At 47.3% G+C, this 12,148-nt stretch overlaps 1 protein-coding gene across 2 annotated transcripts in view; it reads right to left on the reverse strand.

The window, feature by feature from the left end:
• Positions 1–12,148, reverse strand: part of LOC137335753 (catenin delta-2-like) — a 532,228-nt gene that overhangs the window by 322,003 nt on the left and 198,077 nt on the right. For both annotated transcript variants that reach the window (XM_068001100.1, XM_068001090.1), the window contains exons 6-7: positions 10,520–11,063; positions 1,525–1,719 (exon numbers count right to left, since the gene is read on the reverse strand). In XM_068001100.1, the coding sequence (XP_067857201.1) occupies positions 1,525–1,719; positions 10,520–11,063 (739 nt within the window). The remainder of the gene's footprint in view (positions 1–1,524; positions 1,720–10,519; positions 11,064–12,148) is intronic.

Consider the following 12,148-nt stretch of genomic DNA (forward strand, 5'->3'; position numbering starts at 1 on the left):
CACCTGACCAGTCCATTGATATCTTCCTGCAGTCTACAGCTTTCCTCCTCACTATCAACCACATGGACAATTTTTGTATCATCTGCAAACTTCTTGATCAAGCCCCCACATTCAAGTCCAAATCATTAATATATAGCACAAAAAGCAAAGGACCTAGTACTGAGCCTTGTGGAACCCCACTGGAAACAGCCTTCCAGTCTCAAAAACACCCGTCGACCATTACCCTTTGCTTCCTGCCACTGAGCCAATTTTGGATCCAACCAGCCACTTTCCTTTGGATCCCATGGACTTTTACTTTTTCGACCAGTCTGCCATGTGGGACCTTGTCAAAAGCCTTGCTAAAATCCATGTAGACTACATCAAACGCGTTACCCTCATCGACCCTTCTTGTTACCGTCTCAAAAAATTCAATCAAGTTAGTCAGACACAACCTTCCCTTAGTCGGGAAGAGGCTCCTTGATTATTGATACATTGGGCCAGAAGTAACATTTTCAAGTCCCGCAGCAGCGCTGGATAATAATGTTTTTTAAAGGTGAGGTACAATGCTTCTCTCTTTCTTTAGATCTTTTATTGTCAGAAATTAATTAAAGGTCCGTTTGATTGTTTTCCTGACTGGTTCTTTAACTGCCACACCCACGAAAACTAAAGGGACAAATAATAAAACAAGACGGGGTAAATACCACAGGAGAACACAATGCCGATTTAGCCGAACAAGGCTATATTTCTGCAGCAGCGGATTTTGAAAATATCTCTGAAGAATTGGACTAAATGACTCATTCCAACTCCCACAAATATGACTTGACCAGGGCTTGACTTTAGAGGGACTGTAGGCCACTAAGTAACATCAAATGCCAAATCCCTAGGGATATGCCATGTGTCTTTGGATGAGACATTAAACCGAGGTCCCACCTGCCCTTTCGGGAGGATGTAAAAGATCCCATGGCACTATTTCGACGAAGAGAAGGGGAGTTCTCCCTGATGTCCTGGACAATATATATCCCTCAACCAATATCACTGAAACAGATGATCTGGTCATTTATCACACTGCTGTCTGTGGGACCTTGCTGTGTGCAAATTGGCTGCTGCGTTTCCTACATTAGAACAGTGACTGCATTTCAAAAGTACTTCATTGGCTGTAAATGACTTTGGGACATCCCAAGATTGCGAAAGGCCCTATAGACGTACAAACACTTTCTTTTCTTCAGATTGACCAACATGTGCAAATTGACCAGTTTTATTATTGACAGAACTGTCATATTTGTAAATTATAAAATCCCACCGTTGTAGCTTTAAAAAAAATTAATTCCTGCCCATTTTCCTCTTCCCCTGCCCTCCCTCCCTAAAGACATCAGGGTAGATATTTGTCTTGGGTGACATCACAAAACAGGCAGTATCACCTGGGTTGCCTGGAAGCTACGGTGCGTGTAAACATGTGGGGGGCAAGGGGCAGGTGGATAACTCTTTAAAATACAATACACTGCGATAGAGACCATCTCGATGACAAGTTCGACAGTTTCACCGTACCTGTGCTAGTGCGATATGTTCCTGTAAGAGATGCCTGCAGTGGGTCTCCTTGACTTTGACTGAGGCTCCTCATTGGGGGCTTTTGATAGACTCTGTCTTCGTATATGGGGTCGATGTGATGCTCTGGAGACTGCAGTGGGCGTAGGTCTGGGCCCAGGTGGCTGTGCTGGCTGCTGTAGGAGGCACGGGAGCTGGCTGTGGTACACGAGAGAAAACAACACTTTGAGAGTTCAAATCACGCAGGGCAGTTTGGAAGTCAACGTTGAACAACAACAACAACTTGCATTTATATAGCGCCTTTAACATAGTAAAACATCCCAAGGCACTTCACGGGAATGTTATCAAACAAAATTTGACACCGAGACACATAAGGACAGGTGGTCATATAGGTAGGTTTAAGGAGCGTCTTAAAGGGGGAAAGAGAGGTAGAGAGCCGGAGAGGTTTAGGATGGGAATTCCAGAGCTTAGGGCATGAGCAGCTGAAGGCACGGCCGCCAATGGTGGAGCAAAGAAAATCGGGGATGCACAAGAGGCCAGAATTGGAGGGGTGTAGAGATCTCGGAGGGTTGTAGGGTGGAGGAGGTTACAGAGTTAGGAGGGGTGAGGCCATGGAGGGATTTAAAAACAAGAATAAGAATTCTAAAATCGAGGCATTGCCGGACCTGGAGCCAATGTAGATCAGTGAGCATAGGGGTGATGGTGAACGGGACTTGGTGCGATTTAGGGTATGGGCAGCAGAGTTTTGGATGAGCTCAAGTTTACAGGGAGTGCAAGAGAAAAAAGCTAAACTGATTCTGACTCTGCAAATCGGCGACACGTCAGGTCAGGTCTCTAGTGGATCGGAGGGTAAGGCCTCCTCCTTAGTTTCGTTGGGGATCAGATGTGATCCGCAATTGTTGGGGGGCGATTTTAACCCAATAGGCCCAGCGGGTATCTGACGGGATTGGATCGGCCGCCCGTTTTACACCTCGCCCGGTTTTACCCTCTATTGGAGTCTGTGGGCAATATGGGAATAGATGGATTAACTGATACATGATTCATGGCACTGGAACAAAGTCAACCGGAATAAGACAGTCCCTAGTTATATAAGCAGCAAGGTGGGCAGCCCATTAATGCTTGAAAGTACAGTGCCATAGGGTGCTCAGAGAGAGGTTGGTGTCTGACATACTGACTGAGGGGAGCGGGCAAACAGATGGCAGGTGCTGCCCCACAAGGCGAGGCCAAGTTCTGGAAAGCCAGTCATCACCAGGCTGCTCTTGTGCAGCCCCTAGAGGCTGAATGAGGAGCAACACTGGAGGAGACCTGAAAGCAGATCATCCGATCGCAGTTTTGGGGAAGACCTGAAACATGGGAGGGTGAAAAGTAGTTGTTTTAAAAATGGAGCTTTACATACCCACAGGGGGGAGAAAGAAATCAATCTAATAAATCAGTACCAACTGGTTACATCACAAAGAGGCAGGGCGATGTGCTGGGTGTAGAAAATGGACAAATACACTGGTGCAGTGCAGGCAGCTCTTGGGATTAAGGGACATTGCAGGGCAGAGTCGAGCGAGTTAAGCCGCTTGTGCTATACTTGACCTGGGCCTGTGCACGTGCACGTGCATGTGCACACGTGTGAGGGAGAGAATGTATGAGAGAGAGAAAAAGAGTGTGCGTGAGAGACAAACAGTGTGCGTGAAAGAGCGCATGCAGGTGTGAGAGTGTGTATGTTCATACATGTGTGTCAGTGAATATGTTCGCATGTGTGAGATGGTCTGTACGTGTGCGACAGCGAGAAAAGCAGAGTGTGCATGATTCAGAAAGGATAAGTGTGAGAGCGCCTGTGCGTGTGTGTATGTGTGAGATAGGAGAACAGGCATGTGTGAGAAAGTATAAGTGTGAGAGAACCTGCACGTGTGTGTGTGTGTGTGTTTGTGTGAGAGAGGCGGAAAACAGGGTGTGCGTGTTTTTTTTTATTCGTTCATGGGATGTGGGTGTCGCTGGCAAGGCCAGCATTTATTGCCCATCCCTAATTGCCCTTGAGAAGGTGGTGGTGAGCCGCCTTCTTGAACCGCTGCAGTCCATGTGGTGAAGGTTCTCCCACAGTGCTGTTAGGAAGGGAGTTCCAGGATTTTGACCCAGCGACGATGAAGGAACGGCGATATATTTCCAAGTCGGGATAATCTGTGACTTGGAGGGGAACGTGCAGGTGGTGTTGTTCCCATGTGCCTGCTGCCCTTGTCCTTCTAGGTGCTAGAGGTCGTGGGTTTGGGAGGTGCTGTCGAAGAAGCCTTGGCGAGTTGCTGCAGTGCATCCTGTGGATGGTTCACACTGCAGCCACAATGCGCTGGTGGTGAAGGGAGTGAATGTTTAGGGTGGTGGATGGGGTGCCAATCAAGCGGGCTGCTTTGTCCTGGATGGTGTTGAGCTTCTTGAGTGTTGTTGGAGCTGCTCTCATCCAATCAAGTGGAGAGTATTCCATCACACTCCTGACTTGTGCCTTGTAGCCATGATGTGGAGATGCGGTGATGGACTGGGGTGGACAAATGTAAGGAGTCTTACAACACCAGGTTATACTCACCTGACGAAGGAGGAAGCCTCCGAAAGCTTGTGATTTCAAATAAAGCTGTTGGACTATAACCTGGTGTTGTAAGACTCCTTACATTTGTGCCTTGTAGATGATGGAAAGGCTTTGGGGAGTCTGGAGGTGAGTCACTCGCCACAGAATACCCAGCTTCTGACCTGCTCTTGTAGCCACAGTATTTATATGGCTGGTCCAGTTAAGTTTCTGGTCAATGGTGACCCCCAGGATGTTGATGGTGGGGGATTCGGCGATGGTAATGCCGTTGAATGTCAAGGGGAGGTGGTTAGACTTTCTATTGTTGGAGATGGTCATTGCCTGGCACTTGTCTGGCGCAAATGTTACTTGCCACTTATCAGCCCAAGCCTGGATGTTGTCCAGGTCTTGCTGCATGCGGGCACAGGCTGCTTCATTATCTGAGGGGTTGTGAATGGAACTGAACACTGTGCAATCATTAGCGAACATCCCCATTTCTGACCTTATGATGGAGGGAAGGTCATTGATGAAGCAGCTGAAGATGGTTGGGCCGAGGACACTGCCCTGAGGAACTCCTGCAGCAATGTCCTGGGGCTGAGATGATTGGCCTACAACAACCACCACCATCTTCCTTTGTGCTAGGTATGACTCCAGCCACTGGAGAGTTTTCCCCTTGATTCCCATTGACTTCAATTTTACTAGGGCTCCTTGGTGCCACACTCAGTCAAATGCTGCCTTGATGTCAAGGGCAGTCACTCTCACCTCGCCTCTGGAATTCAGCTCTTTTGTCCATGTTTTGACCAAGGCTGTAATGAGGTCTGGAGCCGAGTGGTCCTGGAGGAACCCAAACTGAGCATCGGTGAGCAGGTTATTGGTGAGTAAGTGCCGCTTGATAGTACTGTCGACGACACCTTCCATCACTTTGCTGATGATTGAGAGTAGGCTGATGGGGCGGTAATTGGCCGGATTGTATTTGTCCTGCTTTTTGTGGACAGGACATACCTGGGCAATTTTCCACATTGTCGGGTAGATGCCAGTGTTGTAGCTGTCCTGGAACAGTTTGGCTAGAGGCGCAGCTAGTTCTGGAGAACAAGTCTTCAGTGTGTGAGAAAGTATAAGTGTGAGAGAGAGTGTGTGTGTGTGTGTGTGTGTGTGTGTGTGTGTGTGTGCGTGCGTGCGTGCGTGTTTGCTTTTGGAGGGTGAGAAGTAATTGTGTGTGAATTCAATCTTCTGTGGGCAATATTGGTTAGATGGATTAAGACCAAGATACCAGGGTCAACTGATACATGATTCATGACACTGGAACAGGGTCAGCAGAACTGAGACAGCCCTAGTCTGGTCACCAGACAGTAACATATATTATAGATGGAGTAAATGAATTCATATTGCAGGCCCTGATAAAATTATTTCACACAGATGATTATTCCTTTGCTTGGACTAAAAGGCTATTTTCAAATTAAAGTTGAGTAACAATGTGGATGCAATGGTCAGCAGCTCCCACCCTGACATCAATTCTGAGGAAGTTCATCTCCCACTAACAGCTGAAGGAGGCTCTCAGGAACTAAGATTGGATTGTGCGAGCTAACTGCAGCGAATAGTACCTCAAATTAAAGACTCAATTCGGCAGCCTTGACTCTGAGAGCTACAGCTGAGAGTATGGAGAAAGGCAAATGCATCGACAGTGCTCCTGAAAGTACTGTCTGCAACACAGCGAGATACAATCAGCAGGAATTAGCTCCATCGATTCAATCCATTGTCTGCTACTTTTTCTGTTCCGCAGCTTCCTCCTCCATTATTTGGGACAGTGAAGTCTCCTGGGCTGCTCCCTGACTGATTAACTTTGTCCTGTCTGTGCCATCCTCCTGTATCCTTACAGAAGTGTTCCCAGTAGCCTAGCTGAGAAATGGTGGGACTTGCCCATGAAGGATTAGCAAGTTCTATTTGCTCTGCTGTTTGACTGTTAAGGGAGTGATATGTGGGTCACAGTGGCAGTAGGCTCTTAGGAACATTAGGACCAGGAATAGGCCATTGATCCTCTCGGGCCTGCTCCACCATTCAATTAGATCATGGCTAATCTGTTCCTCAACTCCATTTTCCTGCCTTCGCTCCATATCCCTTGATATCCTTACCCAACAAAAATTTATCAATCTCAGTCTTGAAAGTTCCAATTGTCCCCCAGCATCTACAGCCTTTTGGGGGAGAGAATTCCAGATTTCTGCCACTCATTGTGTGTAAAAGTGCTTCCTGATTTCACTCCAGAACAGCCTAGCTCTAATTTGTTCCTGATTCCCCCACAAGAGGAAATAGTTTCTCCATATCTACCTTATCAAATGGTTTTACCATTTGAAACTCCTTGATCAGATCACCCCTCAATCTTCTATCCTCAAGGGAATACAAGCCAACTTTATGCAACCTGTCCTCATAATTTAACCCTCTAAGCCCCGGTATCATTCTGGTGAATCTGCCTCCAAGGCCAATATATCCTTCCTGAGATGTGGTGCCCAGAATTGAATTGAAAACTCTTGCCCGTGTTATGTCAGCATGTTACATTTCTCTCTGAGGGCAGTGAAAGAGCATCACTTATACTAGCGTGGGCATTGGTCCAGCCAAAAGGGGGCAGTCCATTGCCTGACCCGATCACTACTTGTCTGCTTTTGAGGCAGATGGTCTGAGTGACCACAAGTTAATATTGTCAGGACAGGGAAAAAAAAGCAGCATTTTTATTTGAGTCCTTCCCACCCCTTCCCCCTCCCCACCACTATACGCCTTTTGATGTTGTGGCATTAGCTATTGCGATGACGTTCTTAGAGAACAGTTCATCACCAACAAACCAAAGCTCAGGACCCAAGCCACGATTCCAACCCCACCTCCCTTCTTTGGCTCAGTGCCCATTATTCTTGATTGCTCTGTGATACAGCTTGGGATGTTTTTGTACGTTAAAGGTGCAATATAAATACAAGTTGTTGTTACTTTGCAAGGGCTTTCTTAGTTGAATGATAAATTCTAATAAAGAAAGACAGAAAGAAAGAACTTGCATTTTGTACTAGCGCTGTTGGTGTCCTCAGGACGTCCCAAAGTGCTTCGCAGCTAATGAATTTCTTCTGAAGTGTGGTCACTGCTTTGTAAGTAAATGCAGCAGTCAATTTGCACATTGCAAGATCCCACTGGCAGCATTGAGATAAATGACCAGTTAATCTGATTTGGTAGTCTTGGTTGAGGGATAAATATTGGTCGGGTCTCCGTGAGAGCTCTGTTCTTTTTGAATAGTGCCCTGGGATCTTTTACATCCACCTGAACAGGCAGACAATGCCTCGGTTCAACATCTCATCCAAAAGACGGCACTTCCGACAGTGCAGCGCTCCCTCAGTACTGCACTAGGATGTCAGCCTGGATTATATGCTTAACTCCTGAAGCCGTCTTGAACCCACAACCTTCTGACTTATAAGTGAGCACTCCGCCAAACTACACTAGAAAACAAACACAACCAATTGGGGCCACTGTTCCCTCAATGCAGTATAGCTACTTTGGCTGGGTCAAAGGGTGTTTTTTTTTGTGCCTTGCAGAGATGCAATTAAGTTATTTGCAATGCTTCAGCAACTGAATGTGCACTTAGATTTCAGCCCTGGCACCAAGCACGTGACAGATGGGTATTTAGAAGGAGGCACATGCTGGAAAGAAATGGGTCACGTCATGGGAACTGACACTTCAGACAGGCAATTACACCCTCACTGCGTTAGGCTGTCACATGTGGGTCGGAGCCAGTTTCAGCCAGTTTCCAGGGGTACAGCAACGATATCGTGGCGGGTCCTAATTGAACTGCCCTGAAACAGACGGACGAACTTAAAAAGAGAAAGAAGAGTTTCATGATGAGATACGGCGATCGGTAGCCTTGAGAATCTGTCGTGGGATACTGCAAGCAAACGATTGCCCTATTTTAGTGACTATGTTGCAACAGTGACTACACTTCTAAAAGCACTTCATTGGTTGTAAAGTGTTTTGGGACGTCCTGAGGTTGTGAAAGACGCTATATAAATGCAAGTTTTTCCTTCTTTAGGTGTTAGCCTATTCACAGTAAAAGAAATGGTTTAATTCTGAGTGGGAGTGTCTCTCTGCGCAAAGCCAGCCTCCCCCGGTCCAGAGAACCAGCCAGGCCCCTTTACACTGAGCGTGAGGGGGGGCTGTCTGCTCCACAGGGTGCTGCATCGAGCCTCCTCTTGGCAACTCAATGACAACTTGCCTTTATACGCCGCTGTCAATGTAGGAAAACATCCCAAGGTGCTTCACAGGAGCGATTATCAAACAAAGGTTGACACCAAGCCACATAAGGAGATATTAGGACTGGTGACCAAAAGCTTGTTCAAAGAGATAGGTTTTAAGGAGTGCCTTAAAGGAGGAGAGAGAGGTAGAGAGGCGGAGAGGCTTAGGGAGGGGATTACAGAGGTTAGGGCCTGGACGGCTGAAGGCACGGCCGCCGATGGTGGGGGCAAAGGAAATTGGGGATGCGCGAGAGGCCTGAAGTGGAGGAGCACAGCGATCTCGGGGGGTCATAAGGCTGGAGGAGGTTACAGAGATATGGTTACAGAATTATGAGCTCGCTGTCAATCACCAACAGCAACCCTCCCCCCACCCGCCTACCACTCCATTGCACAGCGTACTGGAGCTGTGATCTGCTGTGTGACCTAATCAGACACAATCTTAACCTGTTGACTGCTGCAACAACTGCAAACAGATGTGTAGAGTGTCAACAAGTAGATGGAAAAACAAAATTATAACCAGGAAGGCTGCAAAAAAATAATTTCTGGAGCAGGATAATCAAATAATATAAATAATAGAGACTGCTATGATAAAAACAACGATTCTGGCTGTACAGCAAGAACGTTAATTAATCTTAAAGAATGTGAACAGTACACATGGGACTTGTTAAAGAATATTCTACATAATAGCTGCAAAACATTAACCTCTGCCCTTTATCAGACACAGTGAGAAGGTCCACCTAAGGGAGTTAAACCAATTACTAACCCGGATTGTACCAACAACTTTACATTTACAAGCTGCTTTTGTCTTGCTACTTTAAAAAGCAACATATTACATCGAATTTACAGCATAGGAACAGGCCATTCGGCCCAACTGGTCTATGCCAGTGTTTATGCTCCACAGGAGCCTCCTCCCACTCCTCTTCATCTAACGCGATCAGCATAACCGTCTATTCCTTTCTCCTTCATATACTTTTCTAGTTTCCCCTTAAATGCATCTAAGCTCTTCTATATAATATGGTACATTTAGGCAGGAGGAATAAGGAGGCCATCCACCCCTTGGATAATAAGAGTCTGAATGGGGTAGAGGAGCAAAGGGATCTAGGAGTACAGATAAACAAACCATTAAAAGTAGCAACACAGGTTAACAAAGCTATAAAAAGTGCAAACAAAGCACTGGGGTTCATTTCTAGAGGAATACAATTCAAAAACAGAGAAGTTATGTACAGAACCTTGGTTAGACCACACTTGGAGTATGTGACCGGTTCTGGTCTCCATGTTATAAAAAGGATCTAGAGGCACTGGAGAAGGTGCAAAAAAGATTTACAAGAATGATACCAGAAGTGAGAGGGTACAACTATCAAGAAAGACTGAACAGACTGGGGCATTTTTCTCTAGAAAAGAGCAGTCTGAGAGGTGGCCTGATAGAGGTCTTTAAAATTATGAAGGGGTTTGATAGGGTAAAAGTAGAGAGGATGTTTCCACTTGTGGGGGAGTCCAAAACTAGGGGCCATAAATATAAAATAGTCATTAATAAATCCGATAAGGAATTCAAGAGAAACTTCTTTACTCAGAGAGTGGTGAGAATGTGGAATTTGCTACCACATGGGAGGAGTTGAGGCAAATAGCAGAGATGTATTTAAGGAGAAACTAGATAAGTACATGAGGGATAAAGGAGTAGAAGGATGCGCTGACAGGGTTAGATGAAGTAAGGTGAGAGGAGGCTCGTGTGGAGCATAAACACTAGCATGGACCTGTCGGGCCGAATGGCTTATTTCTGTGTTGCAAAATTATATGTAATATGTAATTATGTAATTCACCTCAACTACTCCTTGTGGTAGCGAGTTCCACATTCTAACCACTCTCGAGTAATGAAGTTTCTCCTGAATTCCCTATTGGATTTATTAATGACTATCTTATATTTATGGCCCCTGGTTTTAGACTCACCCGCAAGTGGAAACATCTTCTCAACATCTACCCTTTCGAATCCCGTCAAAAGCGTAAAGACCTCTATCAGGTCACCCTCTCTGGAGAAAAGAGCCCCAGCCTGTTCAGTCTTTCCTGATAGTTGTACCCTTTCAGTTCTAGAGGCAGCATTGCAAATTGACTTTACACCTTCTCCAGTGCCCTTGATATCCTTTCCGTAAACAGTAACGACACCCAAAGCCTTGACGATGAACACGTCCCGGACCCCGGATTGAATTACCTGCTAGGCTGCCGGGCCTCTGTAGGGTAGAGCGCTCGTACAGCTCCTGCGGGTGCTTGCCGTACGGGTCAGACGTGTGGCCGAGGCGCTTGGTGGGCGAAAGCGTGGCGTAGCCGGGCTGCACTGAGCTGGCCTGGTGGGCGGGCGAGGTGGCGGCATTCACCGGGGGCGAGGGGGCGAGGGCGGCTGAGGACACCACGATGTTGACCGGTGAGCTGGTGCTGTAGGACTTGGAGAGACGGCTGGGCGAGGCCGTCTGCTTGGGGGAGGAGAGCCGCTGGGCACCGTAGACTCCGCTCTCGGCCGCCGAGCCCGCCCGCTGGAGCTTGGGCGGCGAGCCCGCCCGCTGGAGGGTCATGGGCGAGCTCACTCTCTGGGCGGGCAGGGTGGCGCTGACGTAGTAGACCGAAGACGGGTGCTGGGGGTCGGGCAGGCGGAACGCACTCCCGTGGCTCGGCACGAAGGACTCCCTGGACTGCGATGCAGAGTGGGCTGGGGAGGATTCAGATCCTGACGTACGACCACTGTCACCGGCCCGGTTAACCTGCCGGGGCAGAGGGGGTGGGGTGGAGAAGAGAAAAGACAGTTCAAATTAATTTTAAAAGAAGGCAAATTGGAACAAAGTTACACCAACAACAACTTGCATTTATATAGCACCTTTAACTTAGTAAAAATGTCCCAAGGCGCTTCATGGGAGTGTAATCAGACAAAATTTGACACCAAGCCACATAAGGAGATTTAGGACAGGTGTTCAAAAGCTTGGTCAAAGAGATTAGTTTTAAGGAGCGTCTTAAAGAAGGAGAGAGAGGTACAGTGGCGGAGAGGTTTAGGGCGGGAATTCCAGATGAAGGCATGGCCGCCAATGATGGAGTGAAGAAAATCAGGAACGCACAAGAGGTCAGAATTGGACGAGCACGGAGATCTCAGAGGGTTGTAAGAGGTTACAGAGGTAGGGAGCGGCGAGGCCATGGAGGGATTTGAACACAATGATGAGAATTTTTAAATTCGAATGCGTTGTCGGACCGGGAGCCAATGTACGTCAGTTTGCACAGGGGTGATGGGTGAACGGGACTTGGTGCGAGTTAGGATACGGTCAGCAGAGTTTTGGATAAGCTGAAATTTACGGAGGGCCTTTAATGTAGTTAAAATGTCCCAAGGCGCTTCATGGGAGCGTAATCAGACAAAAAGTGATACTGAGCCTCATAAGGAGATATTAGGACAGGTGACCAAAAGCTTGGTGAAAGAGGTAGGTTTTAAGGAGCGTCTTAAAGGAGGAGGTAGAGAGGTGGAGAAGTTTAGCGAGGGAATTACAGAACTTAGGGCCTAGGCAGCTGAAGGCACGGCCGCCAATGGAGGGGCAAAGATAATTGTGGATGCGCAAGAGTCCAGAATTGGAGGAACGCAGAGAGCTCGGAGGGTTGTAGGGCTGGAGGAGGTGTATTCCTGACAAAAAGAAATTGTGCCAACATTTCAGCATGGGAAAAACAAGAGTGTTCCTTTGACCCCTTGTGCTGACTGTGGGAGAGTTATCTTCAGGCGTTTTGACTGGCCTGCTCGAAATTTCAGTCACACTCTGGGCCCTGTGCTGTAGAGTGTCGCCTTGGGGTCAGCAGAAAAATAGAATACATA

The sequence above is a fragment of the Heptranchias perlo genome, chromosome 2 (assembly GCF_035084215.1).
Source record: "Heptranchias perlo isolate sHepPer1 chromosome 2, sHepPer1.hap1, whole genome shotgun sequence".
In the NCBI taxonomy this organism is placed as follows: domain Eukaryota; kingdom Metazoa; phylum Chordata; class Chondrichthyes; order Hexanchiformes; family Hexanchidae; genus Heptranchias; species Heptranchias perlo.